We start from the raw sequence: 26,952 nt of genomic DNA, 5'->3' as shown, positions 1-26,952 counted from the left end.
TACACGCTTTTGCTCATCCCGTCACCAGACCAAACAAAGATCGCCCAAGAAACAAATCGCCGTTCAGATCCAATCGCATGCACCTCGAAAATCACAGTTCCAGTCTTGACTCAACCACAGCTGAATCAACGCCAACGATTCACATTCTGGCAGCCCCCCTCTTAAGCGGACTGGCCAATGTTCCAGGGCTTGCAGCGAGACGCAACACAAAGACCGTTGCAGCAGGCTCCCACGTACTGGCCGTCTGGGGCATAGCAGGCGCCTGTTTTACGTGTCAGTATACTCATATCTCGTACGACTATATCTCCATCTCACGGAGCACAAAGATACTCACCATAAGTCTCGACACAGGTTCCCTGGCAGCTGATGCTGGTAACCGCCTGCGGGGGGTCAATCACGACCTGCTGCGTCACACCGTCGGCCGCAATCGTGCTGCTGAGGTTCTTGGCGCCGGCGGTCTCGATCACGCAGGCCTGGAGGACGTTGAAGTCGGGGGCGTCAATCAGCGCAATGGGAAGAGTGCTGTGAGTCAAGACGGCCGTGCCGTCGGCCGGGACGGTCAGAGGATAGGAGTGGTCGTCGCCCTCGGAGCGGAGAGTGACGTGGGCAGTCTGCACAGGAGCGTCCTGGGCCAGAGAGGCGCCGGCAAAGAGGCCAATGGCAAAGATGGTGGTGAAGAACTTCATGTTGATGATGTTGGGAGAGATGGATTAATGCTCGAGATGCTGATGCTGAGTCGATTGAATAAATATGTACTTTCAAAAGGTTTGCTTGTTGAGTGTTTGCTTTCTTGTTGTTTGCTGCTAGGCTTCCAAATCGTCTTCCAGAGCCGGCGGCATCACCTGCTTATATCGTCTTTGCAGCCTCAACCCATCCTGCTTAGTTCGGTAAGCAGCCCGTCGATCTTGCTACGGCATCTCACCCCATGTGTCAATGCAGAGCCCCCGACGTCATTCGCCCCTTTGCCCAGAATCGAAATACGAGAAAAAAAGAAGACCAAATGTCATCAACAGAAGCGGTCAGTGCTGGCCTGTGTCTTCGCCTTTGCTGTTGCTGTACCCGTGATGGTGGATGCATCAGCGCCCAATGGTCGAAGCCCCTTGCTGTCCGTCACCTTGATTCCATCACGATCCTCCTTGTCAAAGCCGAGCCAACAAGGTTGACAACAAGCGTTATGCAGGTAACCTCCTGACTCCTGACGGCCGAGAGCCGGATCTCCATCCACCGGTTACCGACACGGCAGAGACGATTAAACCCGTCTGCAAGTCAGGTGGCTCACTTTTGACAAAGGATATTCGGCATCATTTCCCGACTTGATGAAGCTCATATGGACAGCAGGTCGGGCAAGAGTTGCCGTGGATCAGATTCGGACCAGTTGCTGCCGATCTGTCGCTTGCAGGTGCATCAAAGTATTACTTCACCTTCGCAAGACGGCGCCGACGAGCCGGACCTGAACAGTGCACTCCCTGAGCACCGCACCAACCAACCCCTTGGGAAAGACATATTTGATCGTATATATAGGATGACTGCTAATTGCTGCTTCATGATTCATAACCTGTTTCCATATTGACAGGCGGAGCGTCATACACAGACGGAGGCGGTCAAGCGTCTATACCCGAGAGTTTGATATCAGACGTTGTTGAGGGTTCAGCGCTTTGTTCACTCACCAATTATCGCGCAGACATCATAAACAAGATCGCCAACCTTCGTATCACCAAGAGACAGGAGAAATCTTGGCTGACAAAAAGGAAACCAGAATTCCCAGGGAGGAAAAAATTGACCGAGACAGGGGTCGAACCTGCAACCTCCTGATGTACTTAATCGTAGTCAGACGCTCTGCCATTGAGCCACACGGCCGATCCTAGGAATTGATTGGTGGACCTTGAAATATTCCAGCCTATGAAAATCGACATGACGGCAATTCACGGACAAGAGCACAACTTTTCGTCAAACTGTGTAGAATCAAAGCCATACTCCATGGACTCTGATTATAGCAGCCGCAAGCAAAGGCTCATGTTGCTTGTAGTTCCTGATGATTTCAAAAATGCGTAGTGATCGTGCCGTAATACCGACGACACTTACCAACTGACCGGGTAGACTCCTCCCTCATAAGGATGCAAGGCTCCCTCATCAGCTTTGCCATCATACAAAGACATGATTGGAACGAACCTGCTCTTGGCGTCGTCATCATTTCAAGCTCCTCGGCGTGAGCGTCTCCCACTTCTTCTCTTCGCCAGTAAAATTGAGCGCAACAACCGCCTTGGCCGATCTGCCGGATGGCGGCTTCTTGACAAAGGTATAAGTCTCCTTGTCCTCCTCTCGCAGGGCCTGGTAGTCGCCATATGCGAGCAGATCGGCATATTTCTTTCGGAAAAGCACGGCCTTTCGCCAATGGGCCAAGACGCTGTGCGGGTCGTCGAGCTGCGAAGCGACGTCAATTTACCCAGCTAGGGGATGAGGGTTCATCCAGGGCTCTTTGACCTCCTTTCCCGACCTTTCTGCTTCCTCAGAGAAGCCTCCGTACTTGGCCTTCCCATTCCCACCATGGGGACTCGTGCATGTTCTCGTGAAAAATGTGCCAACGAAGTGAGGGCCTGGTTCATGTCCTCGCCGTTGCGATGCTCTCGGATAAAATCAAGGACCATCTGGCGCGTTGATGGATTCGATCTCCTGTCCCTGATGTATGAACAGCGTGCTACTTAGACATACCTGCAGAAGGGCCAGCATCTTGCTGCCTGCAACGCCATAAGCGGGCTGTCGTCTGCGAAGCGTCCAATTGATCGCGCCCGGTCATGACTCTCCAGAAAGACCGTGCTCGAAGCATCAGTGCCTTTGATCAAAGTCTGGGTTCGAGCGATGGCCTCCTTGAAATCGGGCAATTGCCAGTCCTTCGGCTTTGCGTCGTATCTCAGTGGCTTGTTGAGCTCAACATTGACAATGTCGAAATGGAATACCATGTCCAGATGCTTGGCTTCCGCGGTCACATATTGCAACATGCGGGCCATGTCCGGCGTCGAAGGAAGCTTTCCGACAGTGATGGCGCCGTATTTGGCCAGAATCTGGTTCATCTCGCCGAGAAACTCGTGCATTCCGGGGTTATTGCAGTAGAGCATGTCGGCCACCTGATAGGGAGCTCCGGGGTATGAATATGGTGCAACTGGGAGTCCTGGCGGCTTGCTGTACATGTTGACGGTGTCGATGCGGAAGCTGTCTACACCGCGCTCAAGCCAACTCACCATTGCTGAGGCACAGACCGCTTTGCGGGTGATGGGATTCTCCCCGTTCAGGTCCGGTTGCTCTTTGGCGAACAAGTGCAGATAGTACTCGCTCGACTGCTCATCCCACTCCCACACGCTGCCGCCGCCGAACTTGCAACGCCAGTTGCTGCAAAGGAAGATGCTCTCCTAGGAATACTTGGCAGATTTCCAGATGTACCAGTCGCGCTTGGAGCTGTCTTTGCTGGCACGGGACTCCTGGAACCAAGGATGTTTTTCCGATTCATGACTGATGACAAGATGCAGTATGGCCTTTATGCCCCAAGCATGGGCCTCGTGGATGAGAGTCTCCATGTCTTGCAGAAAGTCGTAGGGAGGGTAGACGTCCTCATACTTGGACATGCCATAGCTCATGTCTGCCTGAGGGCTGTCATACATGGGACAAATCCAGACGGCGTCAACTCCAAGACGAGCTATGTAGTCAAGCTTGGAGGTGATGCCCGGAAGGTCTCCGATCCGTCACCATTGAAGTCACCAGAATGGCGCCGGTTAAGTTTGGTAGATGGTGGCATGCTTCCACCACACTTTGACGCGTTCAGAGATAGTCATCTTGCGTATGAATGAAGAGTTGAGATAATGGCGAGGTGGAAGATCAAGATGCGAACAGTGTCTCTTTCATTGAACGGGTGCAACGAAGCGAGGATAGTGCCCGGTCTCAAGAGTGAACAAAACGGAAAAATGAAGAGGGAGATGGAAGGGAATGAGATCAATCTCGAATCAGGAAATGAGTGATTCGGCGTTTTGGACCGATCTCTCCGTTGATAGAAGCAACTGACATCTGCCGACTTTCCACACAACTCATGCTTGGGGTAAGCTTCGTCTTATCAATTCTTGATAGTCGGCCGAGATCATCCTTTCGTGCTGCTAGCTAGCATGCTCTTTGTGCCAATACACTCCCTAGAAAGGGGTAAAAACCGTTGTCTGGACTGGTTAGAGGGGAAGAATGATGTTCTCGAGTTTTGATTAGTTGAATGTCGGACCGACGAAGAACGAGTTAAGAAGCGCATTGGACGACTGTCGGCCCGATGCTATGCCTCTTCGGTGCCCGGTCGTCAAGCCGCTCTGACAATTGACCTGATGGTTCTTGAGCAATTTCCAACAAGCTGGCAACGGGTCTTTGACTGTATGCTTTGCCAATCTCAAAAGCACTAGCGTTCTGATAGACGGCACGGTAGGCAGAGACAGGCTTGAAGTCCATTGCGTGCCGTTGGGGCAAGGCAGCAGCCACTCCGGCGGGTTCTGCCAGGTTCGCCTGGACTTGGAATCACTTTCAGGCATGCCTTTTTGAGAGTGCCAGACAGCTCAGCGCCAACAGTCGAATCAGCTGAAAAATGGCTCCACGTTGACGCCCAACAATCAGGACGTCTGCCAGCGCTCGAGGCCAAATATGTCGGAACGACGCTTTCATGTGCGGACAATGGTGACCAGACGGTTGTCGACCAGAACATGGTGAGTTCCAATCGACATCCCTGCCCTGGTACATCGCGGGGTGGTATCGGCGAGCAAGGGAACATCTGGACTCTGCGGTTCTTTGCAGGCGCCATTCCATGTAAGCAGACTGAGATGGTAATACCTCCGTACTCTGTCCAGGTATTCCTCCCCCATTAACGGACTCTCCATGTCTCGGCCCGACGCTGCAGTTTAGGCTGTGTTAACCAGTACTGCAATCAAAGCCCGCAGAGTCAGCGGGCTTCCCATGCCTCCTCCACGTTTACCCCCCGGACGGGATCAGACGACAAGCGAGTCTTCGAATCGCACCCAAAACAGCTTGGTTCAAGTTCAGCGGAGGTGAGTGCGTATCTGCATCTACCGCGTCATCCCGTCGATAGTCACGATTTGCTTCCCTTTTCTACCTCTTCTCACCAGCAAGTGAGTCCAGTCATCCAATCTTCTGGTCTCGGTGTTGGTGACTCGAAAACTTCTACCCCCTATCAAGGCCCATTCTTCCTCTCTTTTCACTTCTTCTTTTCTTGTGATGTCACAATTCAGTCAGGACGGCGGAGGACGAAGACATATCGCCGGACGATGTCTCGGACCCCGTGCCTATCAAAATCGACATTTCAACTGTTCGTTGAATGGAATCCCGGGCTTCATCTTCATCCTCTTGTTCTCGAAAACGCTGCTTAGGCTCACGTTGGGGAGATCCTGGCCGGCATTCCCTTGCTCGTCTGACACGCCGTGACACGTCGCAGCGTCGAAGGCGCCGATTTCAGCATTGACGAATCGGATTCATAAAGTCTTACACCAACGACATGGAGAGAGACTGCTGCCGGCCCGACGTCCTGGGGCCTCTTTGCATGGTGTGAATGGTCCGGACCCTGTCCGGGTTGAACTTGATCAGATCTCAACGTAATGTTTCCACCGGCAGGCCGAGCAGGCTGTCAACAACTCCTTCAGCATGGCCCTTAGGCAGTACGGCATAGGCATTGTCGGCACCATTCTGTCTTGGTTCTGATGGTCTGGATCCGTCGTAGAACGTTGTTCTTCACTGGTCACATATGTGCGTGCCTTATTCTCTTTACCATTGGCTGCGCGTCCTTTGCACGCTCAACCAATGCCGGCGCGCTAAATGGCATCGGGTCCTTGCTGCTTGTGTATACGTCTGTGTGTGATACCTCTCTTGGTATGTCTCTGTGCCTCGTACCCCCTTCCACTCTTTTCCTACTTCCATCCTGGACAGCATAGTGACACGCATCACCAGGCCCCATCTGCTTCTCCCCTATCGCCGAGCTCACGTCGACTCATCTGCGAACAAAGCGGTTGCGTTGGCCCGCAACATGTACGACATTGCCAGCATTATCGCCAGCTTTCTGACGCCGTACATGCTCAACCCCACCGCGTGGGGCTGGGGTGCAAAGATGGGCTTCTTCTGGGCCTTGTGCTGTGCGACATGGACATTCTTCTATCTTCCGGAGCCCAAGGGTAGGACATACGGTGAGCCGGATACCATGTTTGAGCAGGGAGTGAGCGCACGCAAGCTTGCCACCACGGCCGGGGGGAGGATTGATGCCAGCTTTGGGTCTGTTTCGATTTGAAAAGACAAAGGTTCCGCGGCCGAGATTGAGCGTATGGCGCCCAGAACGTGAAGGGAACGTAGAACGTAAAGGCGATCCATACGTCGTCAAGAAAGCTGCCAAGGACCCCAATTGTTGTTTTTGATCATCGCGGATTCCGCCATTTGCCTATTTCCGCTTATTCTCTTATATGTAACGCAATAGCCAAAAGACCGCCAACCAGTTGCAAACATCCGGTCTAGAGGCTTCTTTTCAGGCCTGCCGTATTGAGCACTTGCACTCGTGATCGCGCTCCGCAATAGCCGCCCAATCTGCTCTCTCCAAGTCCGTATCCCGGACTCCGTTGCTCCATAATGGAATCACCTCTCCAAAGTCAGAAAGACAGCCCAAGCATGAGGACGGGATGCAGACAGAGAGAGAGCAAACACGTGGGGGCGAAAAGCCACGTTCTCCCCCAAAAGCTGGAAAAGCGGCCATAAACCGCGAGGCCTGCCGCTTCTTCTCTTGCACCCCACCTTTCTCTCCGCCATCCACAAGTTACAGCCAGCCGGTGGAGAGAGGCCGATAAATCGAGGTCCTGTGATTTTCTGATCGTCATTCTTTATTTCTTCCGCATCGTCTTCCCCTTGACTGACACTGCCGTGTGTGTGTGCGTGTGCGTCCGGCCATCACGATCCGTGTCAAGCTCCATCCGTAGTCTGTCTCTTTCTCCCCCCCCTGCACCGACAATCCCGGCCGGGGCGGCCAAAGCTGTTCCTTTTCCTCTTCTTGCTTCGCTTTTGTTCGGTTCTCCTCTTGCTTCCCTTTCCCCTCTCTCACTCGCATCCGGCCGCTGGACCCATTCCTAAGGCTCGGAGCAGTGCCGCCATGAGCTAAAGACCCCCGATTCAATCCCATGCGCATCCTCCATGAGTACCAGAGCGGCTCAAGCTTGCGATGGATGCAGGGTGCGCAAGGTGAAATGCAACAGCACTCAGCCTTGCTCGCAATGCTCACATCTAGGCCTTGGGTGCATCTACTCGCCTTCGACCAAGCGCAAGCCAAGCGTTCGGAATCGACTCGTGACACAGCTTCGCAACAAGTCGAACATTGCAGCGTCCTTGCCCAGCCATGGAAGCACTTCGCTGATCGAACGCCGAGAAAGGCCGCCAGCTCCAGCGGTGACGTCCATTGCTGGCATCGTGAACCCCGTCAACTCAGAGCATGATGCTCCTCCAGCTAGCATTGGTCCTGGTGCCGGAAGAGGCAGCGAGGAAATAGGTCATCGAGCTGGCTTTCCTGCAGAACCTGCCTCGGACAATCAGGCCTTCACCGCAGGCTTCTTCATCGGCATGCTCCCCAAATACGAAGAGCAGGTGTATCCGGTCAGCCCCATCATCACGAGCTATGAGGTGCGCCAGGCCATTGACAACATGCACATCAGCCTCGACGACGCTGCCTTTGTCTACGCAGCGGGGGCGGTGACGATCAACCTCACGACTCCCACGGTGCATGGCGAGGCGGGAGCCAAGATGACGGAGCTGATCCGACTTGGCCTTAGCGCGTATCGACGAGCAGATTCCATGTCAGACGTCAAAAACGGGAGGTTGACTGAGATGCGGACCACTTTCAAGCGCATCATGACGTGCATCTTCCTCGAGGTGTCCATGATGGCCTTCAACCGCTTCGACCGCAGCTTCTCCACGCTGCGCGAGGCCATGACCATGGTGCAGATGATCCACGTCCAGCAGTGCTCACACAATGCAGTGCCCCTTGAGCCGCGCGACGTGCCCAAGTTCCAACGCGTGTACTGGGAGGTCTTTATTCACGAACGCTTCTTGACCATCCTGTCCGGGTTTCCGTGCATCATGACGCCGCTGCCTGCGGGCTTACCGGCGCGGGACACGTCGATTCCGGCACATATCGACGTCGGGTTCAACCGCCTCATCCGTCTGTTTCAAATCATGGACGGGCCATTTTTGCTGTACTGGAATGCGCAGCAGAACCCGGCGCAGCCCATGCCGGGGGTGTCGCCGCAATGGATCGAGAGCAAGCAGGCTCAGCTGGACCAGGATGAAATTGGAGCCTCCGAGGCCGAACAGGCGCTGATTGAGAGTGGCCGGGGGTCGTTCACGGAGCTGCAGCACGTCGATCTGATTGTCACCAGGCTGTGGATGCGCACGCTGCTCTGGCAGTTTGGCCTCACCCACGGCTTTCTTCGCTCGGCACCGTCACAGAACGTCCACGAAGGCCTGTCCAACCACTTCCCGGCGCACAGGCTGTCTGTGCAATTGCGAGCCCTGGTAATCCAGCTCGAGAATGTGTCCACCATCGTCACACACGGGATGGGGCTCTTGCAGAAGATCTTTGAGATCACGAGCACTGTGGCGGATGTGCTTGCGCTGCCACTGGGCTATGGCCAGACGCAAGAGGACGTGCAGAGCCGGATAGAGGACTTTGCTTTCTTGGTCAAGTTCCTGTTCAGCTCCGAGAGGGCCGAGAAGGAGCAGCGAGACTACCTGCGGGACAAGCTCGAGGTCCTCCAGCAGCAGTACACCATGGTCAACTTTGCGGACATGGTTGGGCTGAGCCCGACTGTGCACGCTCCATATCCAGTCTGAGTATGGGGCTGAGCATGAGTAATACAAGCTGGCTCGACTGTCTCTGTGTGCGCCTGTGGGAAAACGGACATGTGGTTAGCATGCTTTTCTCTCTCTTCTGTTGTTTTGATGTTCATCGCCCCCCTTGCATGAGTTCGGGATGCTCGCAGCACCTGGTATGACTCGAGACTGCAATGTATGAAGCATACGACAGCGGATCCTGGAACCTACTGCGTTGCTTCTTGTTGCCTTATTCCGAGATCTCCCATGTTTGTGTAAGGCGTTGTGCTCGTGTCACCGATGTGAGACCACCAGCCGCACCGCACCTTATGGCCAGTCACTTTGAGATTTGTACGAAGAACGGCCGTGTTGTACATAAAGGCTAGTCCAGTTGAGAATGTGGGAGTCCTGGGGGACAAGAGAAGACAGGAGAAGGACGAAAGGTGAAGTTGAAGGTGAAGACGCATTGTCCGTGACCGGAGGAGCGCTGCAGTGAGATAGCGTATCCGTTGGATAGGCAGGAAAGCTTGCAAGAGGGATCGATGTTCGGTTGACTGACTGATTGATGGACTGACACACGGGGTCCACGCAAATAGACTTGAGTCCTTGGATGTATTCACAGTGATTTGGTTGCATCTCTTGTGAGTGGACAGGACAGACTAGGATCGCCGGCAAGTCGGAGCAGCAGGCCAAAGCGGGAGCGGCGTGGCGGGGCCGAGCGCTTAGAGGCTCCAGTTGAGGTTGATCGTTTCGTCTTGTGCTCCCTTGCGTCCCACATGGAAATGGTGGTGGACTACTCCGTGGGAGAGAGAGAGAGATTCAAGTAAGGTAAGGTAGAGAGGAAGATGATGATGCTTCAACTACTATATGGCATTTGGTGTCTCTTTCCACCTTTGTGAGTCTTGCCTTGGATCACGGGACTCAGTCTGGAGGGAGTCTGGCAGTTGATGGAAGGCATCATCGACAATCGACCGCCAGTCTGATGCAATATGAAAGGCTGCATCTTCCCAATTATTCTGAACTCTAACTCAGAGATCATCGCCATTGCGATTGCAGGTGCATATTACGAGAATCCAGGTACAGGCAGGCGCTCTCCACAGCTTCATGCAAACAACCCCGAAGTGCATACGCGTTCAGATAGAGTATGTCAGGTGACACCAAGAGGCTTTTCCCCAGGTCTTGGTGTTGCGTTTTTGTTTAGGGAAGGATTGAAAAGGCGAGCAAAAGAGCAGAAACATGTAGGAGGAAACTCCAAGCGACGTGGAGTGTTGCTTCTTGCTGCTAGTACTTGCTGCGAGCAAATCACATCTCCCCCCTTGCATGTGCTAGTCTTGCATTCTTGAGTTATCACTTCGTCCTTGCGTCAGTCAGCTTCTTCGTAGTAGAAGGGTTTGGAAGGAAAGAATCGTGTTATTTGTAAGGAACTACGAGCAGGTAAGGTTGTATGTAAGTCTGATGCTGGGGAAATAGGACGGAGAGAAAGACTCGGATAAGCGGCCGCGAGTCTAAGAAAGGAAACAGAAGGTGCAACCATTCCATGGCGGTCGAGGCCCTGAGAGGCTCCTGCTTGGCGCCCGCAGATGACTCCCAAGGTAGATCGGCATCGCTGCTGCGGCAGGCGCGGCCCTATTCGGACTTGGCAAATGGTAGGTAGGTACGAGTTACTTGCAGTATTACAGCATCAACTAAGGTACCGGCAATTCTGCGAGCTTCTCTCACCGCCAAAGCCGTCAGCGATAGAGCAATGCCAAGCAACAAGCTTATAGGTACGAGGTTGATCGTCCTGTTTAATTTCGATCGCTGTGTCTCATCAATTCCAGGCTCTTTCCCGTTTTCCCATTCTCCCTTCTTTTGCTTTGAAGTGGCAAATTGCAAAGGAGAGTAGGTATCTAGGTACCTAGGTCTAGTACTTCGTGTTTGCTGCAGCTTACACCGGTCCACGATGGCTTCAGCAGGGCAAGCCAATAGTGAACAGCCACTTCATGCACTGCCAGCCAGCATCTGTCTGTCTTGCTTGTCCCGCATGAGAATGAGTTGCATGCGAGGGGGCCGATGTTCTGAATGGGTTGTGTTTCTCGTGTCCGCAGTGCTGTTTCTACTCTTCTGATGCCTCTCTTCTTGCTCTACTTCTTCTACTTCTTCTGCTGCTTCCTGTGACAGTTTGACTATTACTGGTTTACCATCAACCAGCGTGAACTAAATAAGCCCGCCTCCGCATTTGTGAGGTCTCACAGATATTAACCGTACGAGTATCCCCTCGCAAGGCCACAGAGAGGGGCTCCTGATTCGATATCCATGCACTGTCATGAGCCGAGATCCCAGGGCCTGCTCTTGTCTTATCCACTCCAGCCTCGTGCAGGGACCCAGTTCTCCGGCTCGCTCACACTCGGGGCTTTTCGATGCCAGTAGTGCTGCGTAGCCTGGATGCTGGCTGCTTGTGCTTCGTCCTAGTGTTGTGTCAAATGTCTCTGTCTCCTGTCAAGTCTCGGATTCTCACGCCCTCTCCTTGTCTCGGCTTCGGCTCGCCCTCGCATTTTTTTTCAGGGTCCCCCCCAAAAGCAGAAATCTAGGCGCCTCCACTCACGATAGTGGCATGGCATGGCTTGACTAAGGCATCAACGCCACGATTAATCACTGCGGCCGGGCAAATTGCACCCGTAACAGCCGCTCGGCCGCCTCGTGCACCACTTTCTCTGGGGGAAGCTCGCTCTAGGTCCTGCCGGCCGCTAGAGACTCGGCCCAGGTCCTCTCTTTTGATTTTCTTTCACCTCGTGCCCTTTTCCTCTGACCTTGTCTCGCATCCTCGTCATCCTCCCCCCTCCTCCCGCCTCAGTCAGACCCATGCCTGTTCAGTCCGCCTATCCAAAAACCCAAACCCGAGCATTTCCCTGCTGGAGGCTTCCTGAGAGACTGTACCTTGCGGGACCACCACCCACGACCGCTGATCCCCTCGTACTGCAGTCCCTCAACCTCGCCTGACCCTGTGGTTCCGCCCTATCCTGTAACCCGTCGGGTCCCTGTGCCCTGCCCTGCATCATCTCATCTGTCATCTTCTTTTCCATCTTTCCATCCTCCATCTCGCCTCTGACTGGTGCATACGAGTGCATACACTCTGGCACACGCTCGAGAGCCTCAGGCCTGTCAACAAACCGTCGCTGGCCTGGTAGCAGCAGCAACTGGACAGGTCGGGCGCTGTCGAGAGAGCAAAAAGCTTCCCTCTCTCTTCTCTCTGGTCCCGTGAATCCCGCCAAGTCGACGTAGCATTGCAGCTCCATTTGCAAGGGGCTGTTGCAGCATTTTTCCTTCCCCTCGGTGTGCGTCTGGCAACTCGGGAGCAGCGCCTGGCTGCACGCCCTCATTCGGCCAGCCTCCCAACCTCAAGGGCGGAACCTCCAGTCTGTACGACCTCAGGATAAGAGGAGCGACGGTGCATCTTGCTCTGATTTCTCACTCAACGCCATTGGCACGTCGGATAGACGCAGCACCAGACGATGGATGGGCGCCCCTTGCCGCTTTACAGGGCCGTGTCCGAAGCAACGCGCCAGCGCGAGACGTTCAAGTCAGTTCATCGTTGCCATGATAGCTAAGCACTTTGCCCGATCCCATATCCATTCTCTCTTGCCCTTGACTACAGCGAAGGGGGGATGCTGAAGTCGTTGGACGAAATTATCTGGAAACCTCATTTGGACCCAAGACGCGGAGCCTCCATCACTTGACAACTACGATTTCCCTGAGGTTTGTGGGAGAAACCCCCCTGCTAACGCAATGGCTGAATCCAGATATGACCCAACTCTCTTGTCCGCCACCAAGGTGAACAGCACCGGCATCGCTCTGCCAAGCTCTGAGCTGACGCCCTCGCGAGACTTGGTCTTGACCGCCCTCGCCCAGCTGGCTGTTTTCCAGACGGGCACCGAGAGAGCCTTTATCTCGCTCTTTGACGCGGAGCATCAGTATTTTGTCGCTGAAGCAACTAGGACGATGCTTACTTCACCAGACGATGCCGATCTAGGCCTTGTCATGGTTGGCACAGCCATTCCTCGCTCCCAGAGCACGTGCGAGTATACCCTTCTTGAGTCGGATCGCCTCGACAAAGCACGGGAGAATTCTGCTGCCCCCAACTTGGGCCCAACCCAGTTTGACCTCTGCGAGAGCGAGGGCGATGCAAACCAGCTGCCGTGCCTCGTGGTCCCGGATCTCTCCACCGACCCGCGTTTCGCGGCCAAGCCGTACTGCCGACCCGGAGGCGGCCACCGGTTCTACGCATCCGTGCCTATCAGGACGCAGAGAGGCATCAACATTGGCGTGCTCTGTGTCGTCAGCCCCCAGCCTCAGCGAAGATGGGGCGACCAGTATACGAATCTGATGCGCAGGCTCTCCATGGCCATTATGGACCATCTCGAGGCCAACTTCTCAAAGGTGGCATACCGCCGTAGCGAGCGCATGATCCGAGGCCTCGGCTACTTCGTCGAAGGCAAGGCAACCGAGTCCTCGTGGGCTTCTGTTGCCGGCCGGGAGACGTTTACGGAGACTCCGAATGCGCTGCTTCTGGCTCGACAGGGCCTCATGGGAGAGGCCGAGAAAGCCAACGGGCAGCCCGCCTCCGAAGCAACCGCTCGTTCGACGCCCGCCTCGGAACGATCCCTCTCGCCAGATGGGGAGCGGCCCGACCCCAATCGCAAAAACGATCGCTCGGGAAAGCCGGCAGCAGAGACGAAGTGGGCTGACAACTTCGTTCCTGGCCCGAACCCCGTCATCGACACGTTTTCTGAAGCCGCCCACATCATCCGCGAGTCTCTGGAAACGGACGGTTGCCTCTTCCTCGACTCGACCCCTGGATCATTTGGTGAATACGATAGTCGCCCTGGAGGAGCCAGAAAGGGCCGCTCCACAGGTCACCCCTCGTTCCGAGACGTCGAAACTACTAGTGATGACGAAGACGATGAGAGCGGCAGTGACAATGAGCACGACGACCAACAGCCCGAGCCTCAGTCTCAGCCTGGAGATGCTGGTGCCAACAACGTCGGTGCCACGACCAACGGCACCGCCAACGCCGAGCCAAAGGCTGACAAGTGGCCGTCCTGCCAGGTGCTGGGATACTCGGCCACGGAGAGCCGCCGCATGAAGTTCGAGGATGGCTCGCTGCGAAGGATCAGCATGCCGCAAAAGTTTCTCGCAAAGCTCCTCCACCGATACCCCAAGGGGCACATCTTCAATTTTGGCGTCAACGGAGAGCTGCAGTCGAGCGACTCGTCCGACGACGACGGCTGGCTCACGGATCTTACCCAAGATGCCGCCTCGCCTGTTCAGCCGGAGCCACAGCAGCAGCCTCAGGACGATGCTGCCTCCCAGACCAAGCGCCAGAGGCGGCCCTGGGCACGCCACAACGAAGGCAAGATTATCCAGCAAGTGTTCCCCAAGGCCAGGAGCGTAGCCTTTGTCCCCGTTTGGGACCCCAGGAAGCAGAGATGGTGTGCGGGAGGCTTTGTCTACACCTTGACGCCGACTCGCATCTTCACCGTGGGAGGAGAGCTCAACTTCCTCAGGGCCGTGAGCATACTGGCGATTGCAGAGACGCTCCGCCTGAAGACTTTTCAAGCCAACCAGGCCAAGTCGGATGCCCTGAGCTCTCTCTCGCACGAGCTGCGCTCTCCCTTGCACGGAGCCGTCTTGGGCATCGAGCTTCTTCGCGATACTGAGCTGACCGTCTTCCAGGGCAACATTGCTCACACCATCGAAATCTGCTGCCGTACGCTCGTTGATACGGTCGATCACCTCCTCGACTACTCCAAGGTTAATAGATTTATCCAAACGAGAAGGCAGGGAGCACAGGCATCGGAACCCCGCGGGCTACGACCAGGCACGGCCAGGTCGGTCGAGGAAGGCATGCTTAGTCTCTACAAACACATTCGACTGGACGGCATCGTTGAAGAAGTCATGGACGGTGTCTATGCCGGCTTCAACTTCATGCACATGGCCCTGCAGCTGGCCAAGCACAAGAACTCGGCTCACTCATCGGACTGGACGGCTATGCGCCGCCTGGACGCCATGCAGGCTGTAGAGGAGCTCGGGTCCAACGGCAAAATTACCCTGGGAGAGGTGACCGTCTTTCTCGAGATTGATCACGAGTTCAACTGGAGATTCTACACGCAACCGGGTGCCATTCGACGCATCGTCATGAATCTGCTCGGCAACTCTCTGAAGTACACGCAAAGGGGATCCATCAAGGTGCACTTGACGCAATCCAAGCCGAAGCGCAAGTCATCGGCCGACGCCATCGTCCACATCGTTGTCTCCGACACTGGCAAGGGCATAGGCGAGGACTATCTTCGCAACGACCTGTTCAAGCCATTCTCCCAGGAGGACCATCTCGCGCCCGGGACCGGTCTGGGCCTCAGTTTCGTGAAGCAGATCACCTCGCAGCTCAGAGGCCGCGTTACCGTCGACAGCCAGGTCGACGTGGGAACCATTGTGCGAGTCTCGCTGCCGCTGATGCAGACGCTGACACCGGCCGATGGCACCCCTTTGCTCGCCGAGAACGAGGGCGATTTCGACAAGCATGTTGCCGAGGCATCAGGCCTTCGTGTCCGTCTGATGGGCTTCGACATTGGCAGACGAGGCAAGCGGCGAATGCTGGACGGAAGCTACACGGAGCTGCTTACCGAGGTCGAGCGCACCTGTCGCGACTGGCTGGGCCTCAACGCCATCACCGAGGCCGAGGCGAAGGAACAGGAGCCCGACTGCGTCATCTGGATCGAGGACAGGCTCGCAGACTCTCCGCTGGAGAACCTCATGCAAGGACCGCCCTGCGTGGTCCTGTGCAAGAACACATTGGTGGCATACAAGAGCGCAGCGCAGTTTGAGCGGGTGAAGGCGCACAGGATCTTTGAATTTGTTGCCCAGCCGTAAGTATCAAGACCCCTTTTTGCCGTAACCCCTTCCTTCTCTCTTTCTTTTCTACTTGTATGCATCATCACCATTACTCGCACCATGACTTGGCTAACCCCCTTTTGCTTTCCGTCTTCCAGTCTGGGACCCCGAAAAATCGCCAAAGCCGTCGCATTGGCCTTCAAGCGCGGCCGCGAGATGAAATTGGCGCCCCTGTCCCCCATCAACCCGCGCCAGGAGTTCCTCCCCGTGGTTCCCGATATCCTGAGCACTATGCAGACGCAGCTGCCAGCGCCGACGCCGCGTCTCCAGGCTTTGCAGAACCTCCTCTCTGAGAACAGCGAGAAGACTGCTCCCACGAAGCAGGACAAGGCGGAGCCCAGTCCCGCCCCGGGTCTCGGCACCATCGGCACGACGACAACGGTAGCGGCTGGCGAGACGGCTGCAGAGCCCGAGTTCCTACTCGTCGAGGACAACAGCATCAACCTCGACATCCTGTCCATCTACATGAAGAAGCTGGGCCGGCCCTACCACACGGCCACCAACGGCGCCGAGGCCCTGATCGCGTACAAGGCGAACCCCAAGCACTGCAAATACATCTTCATGGACGTGTCGATGCCCATCATGGACGGCTTTGAGGCTACGCGCCGCATCCGTGCCTACGAGCGCGACCACCAGATCAAGCCGGCCATCATATTTGCACTGACGGGCCTGGCTTCGGAGAGCGCCCAGCAGGAGGCCTTTGGTAGCGGCGTGGATCTGTTCCTGACCAAGCCCGTTAAGCTTAAGGAGCTGGGCATGATCCTTCGGTCGAGAGGCCTGCTGCCCGAGGAGCCGCTGGTGGTGGTGACCAAGAATGGCACCCACGTTGCCTAAAGGGGCCTCTTCTTTTCTTATTCCTTCATCCTGACTGCAAGATTCCTTTATGGGCGCCGATTTTCGCCTCATTTTACAGACTAATTTGCTTCGTTCTTCTTTTCACGGCCTGATGTCCATCTTCTCATCTTTCATGATTCGATTTCTTTCTCATTTCGTGGTATCAGGGGGGTTTTAATTTCACGGTGTCACGGGCAACAGTACACAAGGGTCTCACAGGCCACACAGGCTAAAGGGAATAGGGACTGGACCGGGTTGCGTCTTTCATATCGTTTCATTTCACTTCACACTTTATATCTTTCTGTTCATGCATCGGTTGTACTTTTCCTTTCTTTTCGTACAGTCCTTTCTTTCTCTTAAGGCTTTGACAGGTGGAAGGTTCTTTCAATGGCATGTCGATCGATCGATACACGAGCGACGTATCCCAGCAGCACATTCAACAAGCAAGCGAGCACACGACATTCTCATTCGACATGTTTCATCGACATACCGTCACGAACACGACGCGGTTTTGTCAGGGCAAAAATCAGAGGTCCATCATAGACAGACATGGGATATGGGCATGGGAGGGAGTATACGGCATTTTTCAAGAAGGGAAACTATGACGATGCGATGCAATGCTTAATCTTTGCTTCTATCCGTTTCACTTTTTCAGTTCGGTACGGTTCGGTATGGTGCGGTTTACGCGGATTTGGGAGACGTCGGTATTTGCTTTTATTCAGTTAATCAGGTCATGCAATAAATATATACCGACAGTTATAAACATATGTTTCCCTGATAAGTATGTCCTTTGACGAATGTGTGCTTGTATGTACAATGTATGCAAAAACAGGAGACCAAAATCACGAAGACAGCAGCACAATCGGCTGACCGTTGGAGACGTTCAGGCAAAGCTGCCCATTGCCATCAGCGGTATACGTCGGCCCGTTGCCCGCGTCAAAGACATTCTGCCAGCTCCCGTTGGGCACCTGCGTGCCGAAGCAGTGCTGCGCCGAGCTCCCGCTGCCGCTGTTGGTGGTGAGGGCGACCATCTTGCCGCCGGCGCGGCTGAAGGCGTACGCCGTGTCGGCCACGTACAGGTGCGTGTGGTCGTTGTCGGCGAGGCCGCCCACGGCGTGCTTTGCGTACGTGAGCTTGGAGATGGCGTCGTACATGTCGGACTGGGTGTTGAAGCCGCTGCGCCAGAGGTCCTCTCTGTTGGCGGGGTCGTTGCCGCCCGAAAAGGCCTGCTCGGTGCCGTAGTAGACGATGGGGATGCCGCGCCCGAGGATGGTGTACGTCAGCGCGTTCTTGAGCAGGGCCGTGTCGTTCTTGGTGCTGAGGAAGCGTGGGTTGTCGTGGTTGTCGACAAAGGTGCCGAGCGCGGTGGGGTCGGGGAACATGCTGCCGATCTGGTCGTGCATGTTGACCATGTCCTGCGAGGAGCCCTGCTGGAGGAAGAAGCGCGTCATGGGGTAGTAGATGGCGTAGTTGAGCAGGCCCGGCATGAGGCTGGCGTAGGGCAGCATGTAGTTTGGGTCTCCGTCAAAGACCTCGCCGATGCAGTAGACGCCCGTGGCGTTGACGAAGCCGGGCCAGTAGTCTTGCTCGACGTGCTTGACGGTGTCGATGCGGACGCCGTCGAAGCCGTACGTGGACACGAGGTTGGAGACCCAGTCCTGGTAGAGGCTGCGGATCGTCGGGCTCTCGGTGTCGAGATCCGGGAGGCCGCTGATCCAGCATTCCTGGACGCTGGTCTGGTTGTTGTAGTCGATGTCACACTCCGGGTGATACGAAGAGGCTTGGTTCAGAGGAGTAGGACTATCGTCGGTGATGTTGGCGTAGCCCATATGGTTGGCGACGACATCCACCATCATATAGAAGCCCTGGTTTCTTGCTTGAGAATAATGCCAAAGGGGCAAACATCAAACCAATGCTGGGAAGAAAATACCTTGCTATGCGCGGCATTGACAAGACTCTTCAAGTCGTCTGCAGAGCCATAATGGGAATTGATGGAGTCAATGTCCTCCGCCCAGTAGCCATGATAGCCTCCGTCACTGTCTACCCATGGGTATCACAGAGTCAGCTACCTATTCCCTCCCGGAGCCTGTGTGCGACACAAGGCAAGGCAAGGTGAAACTCACTCGTCACAACAGGCGTGATCCAGATGGCATCAAATCCCATGCCCTTGATGTAGTCCAACTTGCTCTCCAGGCCTTGGAACGTGCCACCGCAGTAGTCGCCCAGGTTTCCACACGCACTGCCTCCCGTGTCACCGCTGTTACGAGCGATGCGGTCTGTCAGGGCAAAGTAAATGGTGCGGGACCTCCAGGCGGCGGTGTCCGCGGAGAGAACCGGCAGAGAGAGCTGCAAGAGCAGCGGAAGAGCGAAACGGAGCTTCATGGTTCGAGATGCCGAGGTCCGGTGGGTTGTCTGTGAGGAAGCAAGCTGCTCTACCAGTTGTCGAGAGACCATCTGTTCCCCCAGCATTGACTGCGCTGCCTATATATATAGTATAGCACGAGTGACTATAATCATGCTATTCCTCCCCCCTTTTGGAAAGAAAAAGGTAGCAGTACTAAGCCTCGCATAAACAGACTCCATCCACTCCGCGCAAAACATCAATATCCACGCCTGACGAAAGAGAAGCCCGCACCAAACTTACAGACCTCCTGTTCTAGGTAATCCCATGCCGCCGATCCCAGATCTGCTGAGTCGCCCACCAACCACGCGCCCCCGACAAAGGGCCGAATGGGACGACTTTCAAGCACGCGCAAGGCTATTCGCCAGAAGATGTATGAAACGAGCCCTCCTGTGATATTAGAAGGATTTCACGCCGAAGGCCTTCATGAAGCGAAAGAGCGCGGTCAAGGCGAGCGAAGAAGCAGCGAAAGAGAAGCCCAAACACAACATCAGCTATCTTCAGCAGCGGAAAGGTGGAAATTGTCCCTATCCTCTGGCGCGACAAGAGTCATGGAGTCATGGGCATCGCATCCCTGCCCGTCCTCGGTTTCGGCGCCTCTATTGGCGATGTCGCACAGGCGCCGCCATACAGGTGGCGTCGAACCGAACCGGGACTGCGGGGGGGCGCATCGACGCTGGAGAAGCTTCGGGAGCTGAGTGGAGAGACGGCAAGATTGGCAGGATATAGCTGAGACAGGAGGGAGGGGAGACAGGCGGGCCGACCGCCTAGATTCGCGTTTCACAAACTGCCGGCAGAATCGGCCTGTCACCACCTACCGATCCGGGCTCGCTGCTGCTGTTGGTCTGGTGTGGTAGCATCTAACACCTGGACCCGTCCAAGCAGTTGGCCGACAACCCGAGATCGCAAAGTGAATATGTACACAAGATCAGTAACACGAGCACAATGAGGCAGCATTATATGGAGTGCCACGCCATTGGCATAGCAGTGTGCGGAATAAGGCCATTATGTGCTGATCGTTTCTCCAGTCTCGGTGTTTTTGATAGACGCTTGCCGCGTTAGGTACCTGTCATCGGCAATTGTTAGCTGACAACCCCAACTTACACCGACGTCAGGAGCTACTAGACAGCTAAAGCTACAGCTACAGCTCCTAAACCACCACATCGCACCATCACCAACTCCTTCAACAACACCCTAAGGTATCTAAAAATCACCACCCCCAAAATGTCTAAACCGCCCATCCCCAACCTGCGCGACATCTCCGTCGCCAACCCCTCCATCTTCCGCCCGCGCCTCGTCCTTCGCTCTGCTGCCCCTCCTAACGAGGCCACCCCCGAGCTCGCCGCCCTCAACATTGACACCGTCTTCGACCTCCGCTCCGGCCTCGAAGTCTCCCACTCCCCGTCGTCCACCTCGTCCGACTACGCCTACGCCGAGCAGTGGCCCGGCGGCCCCCGCCGCGTCCACGCCCCCGTCTTCGCAAACGCCGACTACGGCCCCGAGGCGGTCGCCCTGCGCTTCCGCGAGTACGCCTCGTCCCATCCCGTGCTCGGCTTCGTCAACGCGTACCGCTCCATCCTCAAGTCGGGCGCGCCGGCGTTTGCGACGGTGCTCACCTACCTCGCGTCCGACGAGTGGGATCCCGCCGCTGAGAGACCCATACTGCTGCACTGCACGGCGGGCAAGGACCGGACGGGCGTGATATGCGCACTGATACTGAGCCTGTGCGGCGTTCCCGATGAGGACGTGGCGAGGGAGTACGGCCTCACGACGGAGGGGCTCAAGGATGCGAAGCCGAAGCTTGTCGAGCGGTTGACGGCCTTGCCCGCCTTTGAGGGTGATCCGGAGGGCGCCGAGAGGATGCTGAGTTCAACGTTAGCTTTTTGCCCCCTCCATCCCCCTACTTCCCCTGCCATCTCGTGTCGCTGACAACTTATGCTGACAATTGTGACAGACCCGAGAGCATGATGGCTACGCTGGCCATGCTCCGTGAGGAATGGGGCTCTGCTGAGCAGTACATGATTGACGAGTGCAAACTCTCGCCAGAGACTGTTGCTCGCATTCGACAGAAGCTCGTCGTTACGAATTAAGCTGGTAGACCGTCTCAGTGCGTTGATAAGTGTTTGATTTTTGTTATGAATTAGACTTGTCATGACGAATAGCATGTTCTTTGCGTTTCGTGGTATATATATATACAGCATATAGGCATACATTGGTTGTTATACATGGCTCTTGTGGCGTATGTGATGTGTCTCTGTATGTGTTAGTGGTACAACGTTGTTTGGACTGCCTCTCCACCCAGCCCAATTCCCAAACCCATTTCCCATCCCTTATCCCCCATTCCCTCAATTTATACAAATCTGTAGTCATGACAACATTCAAGGCACAGACGTAGGAATCTTGACCAGCCCGCGCTTGCGATCGTCAAACGGCGCTCCATACCTCCAGCCAGTGCCCTTTCTTGATCGGCCGTTGAATCCCACGTCGTCCGCGTTGATCTCCTTGAACCGGAACTCGTAGCGGTCCGTCTTGACCCTCGTCGTCGCCTCCTCCTCCCTACGCTGCTCGCCCGCGATGCGCCGCGCCACCCTGTCCTCTTCGTTCTGCGTCGCCTCCTTGAATTTGGCCAAGCTCTCCTGCCGGCTCTTGCCCTCGAGAATCTCCCGCTCCATCTTGATGAGCTCGGGCTGCGGTGATCGCGCGTCGACTGACAGCATGGAGTCGTGGAAGGCCTTGGCGGCGTCTTCTCGGGTGAAGTGCCGCGACTCCGATACTGGCACGAAGAGTTGCTGCATCGTAAGCTTGTGCACGTGAATCTCGTTGACCGGCTCGTGCGGCAAGTTCTTCTCGCCCTCGCGGTATGACGTCTTGGGCAGCATGTTCATGACGGCCTTGGCATAGGGGATTGCCAGCTTTTTGCCCTGTTGTTCATTGAAGTGGTCAGCACAATTGCATAGTCCATTGGAACGTTGCTGGCTGGAAGGAGTAGTAGAGAGCAAACGAAGGGTAGAAGTTTGTGTGCCATCAGAGAATATGAATCGTTTTTAACCATGTAATTGTGTCTTCAAGACTAATCGAATTTTTGAAATTTGTCTCATCACGCAAAAGGCACACAAAAACTCCCATCTTCCACTAGAAGACAAGAATTGGGGAAGCGAAAACATGGAAACAGGAAAATTGTAAAAGCTCACCTCTCTCTGCCACTGCTTCTCCACCTCCTTCAGCCTCACCACAGCTGCCACCCTCCTCACGTCAACGCCCATCTCCGCCGACACCGCCTTGAGCGACTCGCCCCTCTTCATCACCTTGTCCCATATCAGCTCCCTCGTGTGCTCGTCCAGCACCGGCTGGCTCCGGAACAGCGGGTTGAGGGGGAACGGCTGGTCCTGCAGCGGCCCCAGGTACTTTGGTCCTCGCGGTTCGGCGAACTCTGAGCCCTCCCGGCCATTGAGCCACTGGAACATCTGCTGCCGAGCCCTACTCATCTTCTGACGACACGGCGTCGAGCTGAAGGCCCGCACGAACGGTGCCGACTGTGATTTGCAGGACTGCGCAAGGCACGCATCAACCACGGGGGCCAGCGGCGAACACGTCGCTGATAATCTGGGCGCCATGGCGGCTTTTTCTTCTTCCTCTGTTTTTCTTCTTCTCCCACCTTCTTTCTTCGACTTCTACCTTTCACGTCTCTTCCTTTTTTCCCTCTGACAGATGGCAGTGAATCACCTGAGATTCTCGCTACTCAGAGCAAGCCAGAATCCAATCAATCGCTCAGAGGTCGCCGAGGCTTTTTTTTTGGTCGTATTGTTTTGTGAGCAGAAGCTGGACTGAAGGTAAAATATCGAAAAGCAAGCTTGTCCACAAATTTTCGGCTTCGGCGCCTCGTTCTTCCATCTCCGATTCGCTAAAGAAGGAGGGGTCAATCAATGCAAGGGAAACCAGCAAATGCGAGCTCGATGCAAGGGGAAGACGAGAACACCATTACCTAAGCACTAGCCCTCATCAGCCGCAGCTCAAAATAGCTTCCAATAGCTCGCCAGCAGGCTGTCCTGGCACCGGTTGGAATAATCGAGGGCGTCCTGCGATGGAAGTAAAGGGAAATGAGGGGGAAGAAAAAGGAATAAGGCGCCTGTGACTCGTGCAAATAGCCAGCTGCTTCACGTCCGCGTCAAACTATTGGCCGTGGCTGCAGCTGGGGTCAGGAGTCCTCCTCAGCCATTCATCCCGACTTGACTCGAGACCGCAAACTCTGCATAACCCTAACATGTCACCAGAATCAAGGGACAGGAAACCAATAGATAGGGCCTGGGAGACAGATATCCCGCATTTATTAAACCCGCCGCCACTCGACTGAACCGGCGCCAAGAAGGAAGCGTACCTACGTATATATGTGTAGAACTCGGCGTGCTCGCTGCCATACCTTGATGCGATGCGTAGCACTTTTGCCGGGCCAGAATAACAAAGGAAAAGATGGAAGTTGAAAAGAGAGAAAAATCATTATCCGTCCAAGAAGCAAGCAAAGTTCGAACAGGGTCGGCAAATCAGCCAGCGCTAGATCCATCCGCCCGTCAACACTTTTCTCTTCTTTCTTTTCCATGTGTTTATATCCTCTTTCCTTCCCCCCTCGATATCGTGGGTTGCCCCTCGCCCAATATGAAAAGCCGTTTTTGAAAAGGAGAAAAAAAAAATTCCTGGACTCCGGTGAAAAGCAATCCGTTTTTGTTTACGACGGCGACATTACCGGGCGGTTCTTTCTTGACTTGTTTTTGTAAGCCTGCTGTTGCGCCCTCTTTGTGGCAGCTTGGATCGCTTCGGCCTTGGCTGAGTAGTCCTTCCACTTGCGCCAACCGTCAAAGTCGATAAGTGCCTGCATACATCCCCATTCCATCACCTTGCGCTCGAGCCAAACAAAGTTGACAGGCTTTGCGAGGGAGAGAGAGAAAAAGGTCAGCGTTTCTGTGTTTGTACATGTCTAAAGAGTGTTAATGCAATGCTTTTGTTCACATACCTTGGTCAGGAAATCGTTGCAGCCCGAGGCCAGAGCTTCGTGGCGATCGCTCTGCAGCGAGCTAGCCGTGAGAGCAACGATAATAACGGGACTCTTGAACTTAGCAATGTTATCCAGTCGATCCTGCTCGGTAAGCTCTTCTTCGGCGGGTGCGGTCTCCGGGATGCTGCCCGGCGCCGCAGAAAAGACGCCAATGTTGTTGAGTCTTTCCAGCCGGCGGATCTCTCTCGTGGCCTCCAGTCCGTTCATACCAGGCAGCTGAATATCCATGAGCACCAAGTGAAAGCCGCCACTTCTCCACTTCTTGACAGCTTCGCTGCCGTTCATGGCCGTCTGCCACCGGACCTTGAGCCGCTTGACAAAGGCCTCCAGCAGCTTCAGGTTGATCGGGTTATCTTCGACGATGAGAACGCTAATCGGGGGAACCGTGGCAGTCAGGACAGACGGCGATGGGTTGTGGTGGTATTCCTGCTGCTGACCCCTCTTGCTCTTCTTTGGTCGTGAGCTGGGCAAGCGCGGAGATGCCAGCCGCTGGGGCGGGGGAGTGCCCATGCGAGCAGACGTCATTTCATGTCCCGGAGACTTGGGCATCGCGTTCGGGTGTGACACAATGTGCTCTGAAGAGCTCGAGTGGGTTCGTGAATGCGAGTGCCGAGGGCGATAGTGCTGTCCACCATGAACGTTGGACGCAGCAGCAGACGCCGAGTTGGGCATGACGGTATTGCTGCTGCTGACGACTCCCCCGTTGTGGTAATTCGGTGATGGGGTGTGGGTTCTTCCGGTTCGCGCGTAATCCTGGCGGTCATGACGCTGGTCGCGGTCCCTGTGGGGGCGAGCCCTGGCGCTTCCGGGAGAGGGAATGGCGGGAAGGTGGCCAGAGTTGATGACCGTCATGGAATGGGGTATGGATCCGTTGGGCGCGGCGGGAACTGCCATGCCGAGGCGAGGCGAAGACGCGTTCCCGGGGACGAGCTGGAAGTAGCCCTCGCCCGTTTCGGACGGACGCCCATCGTCGACGTAATAGCCCGCAGAGCCGGCATGGGGCAGCGGCGCTCGCGGAGAGGGCCTGGGGGTAGTCGAAGCTCTGGGAATGTCGATGACGAGAGCCTCCTTGACGGTCTGGCCACCTGGATAGTATTCGTCGATGGTATTTCCCATGTGCTCCTCGGGGCCCAGGATGCGACTGCGTTGAGTGTATTCGGGACCCTCGCGGGCCTGGATGCGAAGACTGAGGTCGGGCGAATCGAACGTCTTGCCCAGCGTGTTGCCGTACTTGCGCAGGATCATATCGCGTACATCGTCGACGAGGTCGTTGAGATTGATCGTGACTCGGGTGGGGGAGGCTTTGGGTCTCGTGACCCAGATCTTGCGCGTGGTTTCAACCATGCTGCTAGCATCGAAATCGACGAGGTCTGCTAGGTCGGCTATCGAAGGCGGATATTCAAGATCGGCGCGGTAGCGGGCGAGGGCGGGCTGTGCGGCGAGGGATGGGGAGGAATAATGAGGAGCAGCGGCAGGGCCTGCGGAAGAGATGTCGAGGATCGGAACGTGGGTTCCGATGGCGTTGGACGAGGCAGGCGCGATGCGTGTGTCGCGAGTGCTGTTCTTGGCGGACAAGGGTTTATCGGCCGATTCGTCAAAGGTGACAGTCTGGTTTGGATCGCGGCTTGCTCGGCGAGGCGGCGCAGAAGGGCGCGTGGACGTGAGGGCGGTGGCGGCGGCAGGATTTTCGGCAGAGATGGAGGAGGCACGAGGTGGCACGGGAGTCGGCAGTGGCTTGGTGGGCAGCTGTCCCGCCTCGGATTCTGCAGGAGTGACTGCTGGAGAAGCAGGAAGTGCAGACGATGCGGCAGTCAGGCTCAGTGGGCCATGGCCGGCGCCGGGCGTGGGCGGAGCGTCGATGCCGCGGCCGACGGTGGCGACGACGTGCTCAGCAGGTGCCGGCAAGGCGGAGGGGGTCTGCTGCTGGAGCTGCTGTTGCTGCAGCTGCGGGTGCGGGTGCGGGTGCGATTGCGATTGCTGGTACGACGTGGGCGGCTGCGAGTCCGACGGCGACTGCGACTCGTCCTCGTGGAGGATGGGCAGGATGCTGGGGCCGGGCGTCGGGGGAGCGAGAGGTGGAAAAAGCGACAGCGTTGATGGCAAAGGAGGAGATGGAAGCGAAAACGGTGGCGCTGTCTGGCGTGGGCGTTTCTGCACCTGTCTCTGCTGCTGTCTCTGTTTCTGCTGCAGATCGCCGCCAGGAATGGGGCCAGCAGGAGCCGCAACGGCGCCGCCTGTGCTCGTGCTTGTGCTCGCTGTATTACTTGTACCAGTACCGCCTGCAGCAGTAATACGAGCGCCGGGGCTGGCACTAGCAGCGTCGGTGCCAACAATAGCTCCCTGGTCGCTGTTAATAGCCGACAGGCATGCTCCGTCGAGCTGGCTCTGGTCCGGCTCCCTCTGGAGGCTCGCGTTCTGACCCATTGGGCTTCGGGGCGGGCTCTGGCCCTGAACGCTGGCCCCTGGCGTGGTCGGAAGCTGGTGCGGGCGCTGTGGTTGTTGCTGGCCTAGCGCTTGCGATGCCTGTACGGGTGCCTGTAGCTCTCCTGGCAGGGTGCTGGAATCGGCAGCAGCAGAGCCGGTAGAGCCAGCGGCAACCTCCATGTCCGCTTCTGCTTCCTGGCTAATGTCGACGTCCTCGTGCTGGCGTTGCTGGTGTTGCTCGCTGTCCCTGTCCTCGTCGTCGTCGTTGTCCTTGAGCTCGTGGCTGTCGTTGACCCCCTTATCCGTGACGACGCTGCCGACCAACATGGCCTGGGCTTCGTTCGGCAGCTGCGGCGCGGCGGTTGGTTCTGCTGGCGCCACTGGTGCTTGGAACGTTGGCGATACAGGAGAGACTGGCGAGAGGGGATTGATAACCACGCTGTCGGGGAGG

The 26,952-nt window shown here is 56.0% G+C and overlaps 9 protein-coding genes and 1 non-coding gene across 10 annotated transcripts; 4 read left to right on the top strand and 6 right to left on the bottom strand.

The window, feature by feature from the left end:
* Positions 1 to 161: 161 nt before the first annotated feature.
* BBK36DRAFT_1164830 (hypothetical protein) lies at positions 162 to 686 on the bottom strand (the record flags this gene model as incomplete). The annotated part of the gene is made up of 2 exons (XM_024894699.1): positions 162 to 262; positions 335 to 686. 2 exons carry the CDS (start codon positions 684 to 686, stop codon positions 162 to 164), a joined length of 453 nt encoding a protein of 150 aa, XP_024753602.1.
* A 1,091-nt stretch (positions 687 to 1,777) lies between these two features.
* On the bottom strand, positions 1,778 to 1,857 carry BBK36DRAFT_t2. The gene has a single exon. It is a non-coding gene; the product is annotated as a tRNA-Arg (tRNA).
* A 330-nt stretch (positions 1,858 to 2,187) lies between these two features.
* On the bottom strand, positions 2,188 to 4,473 carry BBK36DRAFT_1164829 (glycoside hydrolase family 13 protein; the record flags this gene model as incomplete). The annotated part of the gene is made up of 6 exons (XM_024894698.1): positions 2,188 to 2,404; positions 2,444 to 2,505; positions 2,544 to 2,670; positions 2,743 to 3,384; positions 3,415 to 3,724; positions 4,350 to 4,473. 6 exons carry the CDS (start codon positions 4,471 to 4,473, stop codon positions 2,188 to 2,190), a joined length of 1,482 nt encoding a protein of 493 aa, XP_024753601.1.
* Positions 4,474 to 6,052: 1,579 nt separating this feature from the next.
* BBK36DRAFT_1136954 (hypothetical protein) lies at positions 6,053 to 6,434 on the top strand (the record flags this gene model as incomplete). The annotated part of the gene is made up of 2 exons (XM_024893122.1): positions 6,053 to 6,238; positions 6,315 to 6,434. 2 exons carry the CDS (start codon positions 6,053 to 6,055, stop codon positions 6,432 to 6,434), a joined length of 306 nt encoding a protein of 101 aa, XP_024753600.1.
* Positions 6,435 to 7,197: 763 nt separating this feature from the next.
* On the top strand, positions 7,198 to 8,889 carry BBK36DRAFT_1109254 (hypothetical protein; the record flags this gene model as incomplete). The annotated part of the gene is made up of 2 exons (XM_024889450.1): positions 7,198 to 7,335; positions 7,492 to 8,889. The coding sequence occupies 2 exons, from the start codon at positions 7,198 to 7,200 to the stop codon at positions 8,887 to 8,889; spliced, it is 1,536 nt and encodes a 511-aa protein (XP_024753599.1).
* Positions 8,890 to 12,359: 3,470 nt separating this feature from the next.
* BBK36DRAFT_1164827 (histidine kinase) lies at positions 12,360 to 16,629 on the top strand (the record flags this gene model as incomplete). Its single annotated transcript, XM_024894697.1, has 5 exons — positions 12,360 to 12,438; positions 12,731 to 13,675; positions 13,852 to 13,856; positions 13,930 to 15,770; positions 15,894 to 16,629. 5 exons carry the CDS (start codon positions 12,360 to 12,362, stop codon positions 16,627 to 16,629), a joined length of 3,606 nt encoding a protein of 1,201 aa, XP_024753598.1.
* An 842-nt stretch (positions 16,630 to 17,471) lies between these two features.
* On the bottom strand, positions 17,472 to 19,011 carry BBK36DRAFT_1136951 (glycoside hydrolase family 13 protein; the record flags this gene model as incomplete). Its single annotated transcript, XM_024893121.1, has 3 exons — positions 17,472 to 18,494; positions 18,560 to 18,669; positions 18,753 to 19,011. The coding sequence occupies 3 exons, from the start codon at positions 19,009 to 19,011 to the stop codon at positions 17,472 to 17,474; spliced, it is 1,392 nt and encodes a 463-aa protein (XP_024753597.1).
* Positions 19,012 to 20,171: 1,160 nt separating this feature from the next.
* On the top strand, positions 20,172 to 21,236 carry BBK36DRAFT_1133916 (hypothetical protein). The gene is given in 4 exon segments (XM_024892130.1): positions 20,172 to 20,235; positions 20,249 to 20,904; positions 20,985 to 21,124; positions 21,162 to 21,236. The coding sequence occupies 2 exon segments, from the start codon at positions 20,255 to 20,257 to the stop codon at positions 21,118 to 21,120; spliced, it is 786 nt and encodes a 261-aa protein (XP_024753596.1). The 5' UTR covers positions 20,172 to 20,235; positions 20,249 to 20,254; the 3' UTR covers positions 21,121 to 21,124; positions 21,162 to 21,236.
* Positions 21,237 to 21,382: 146 nt separating this feature from the next.
* Positions 21,383 to 23,059, bottom strand: BBK36DRAFT_1133915 (hypothetical protein). Its single transcript, XM_024892129.1, is given in 5 exon segments — positions 21,383 to 21,951; positions 22,222 to 22,659; positions 22,697 to 22,724; positions 22,786 to 22,960; positions 22,980 to 23,059. The coding sequence occupies 2 exon segments, from the start codon at positions 22,642 to 22,644 to the stop codon at positions 21,409 to 21,411; spliced, it is 966 nt and encodes a 321-aa protein (XP_024753595.1). The 5' UTR covers positions 22,645 to 22,659; positions 22,697 to 22,724; positions 22,786 to 22,960; positions 22,980 to 23,059; the 3' UTR covers positions 21,383 to 21,408.
* A 691-nt stretch (positions 23,060 to 23,750) lies between these two features.
* BBK36DRAFT_1109398 (CheY-like protein) lies at positions 23,751 to 25,421 on the bottom strand (the record flags this gene model as incomplete). The annotated part of the gene is made up of 4 exons (XM_024889472.1): positions 23,751 to 23,948; positions 24,036 to 24,701; positions 24,771 to 24,772; positions 24,845 to 25,421. The coding sequence occupies 4 exons, from the start codon at positions 25,419 to 25,421 to the stop codon at positions 23,751 to 23,753; spliced, it is 1,443 nt and encodes a 480-aa protein (XP_024753594.1).
* Between the last annotated feature and the right edge of the window lie 1,531 nt (positions 25,422 to 26,952).

The sequence above is a fragment of the Trichoderma citrinoviride genome (assembly GCF_003025115.1).
Source record: "Trichoderma citrinoviride strain TUCIM 6016 unplaced genomic scaffold BBK36scaffold_1, whole genome shotgun sequence".
NCBI lineage: Eukaryota > Fungi > Ascomycota > Sordariomycetes > Hypocreales > Hypocreaceae > Trichoderma > Trichoderma citrinoviride.
The sequence above is the reverse complement of the archived record's forward strand: the minus strand, read 5'-3'. Positions and strand labels throughout refer to the sequence as shown.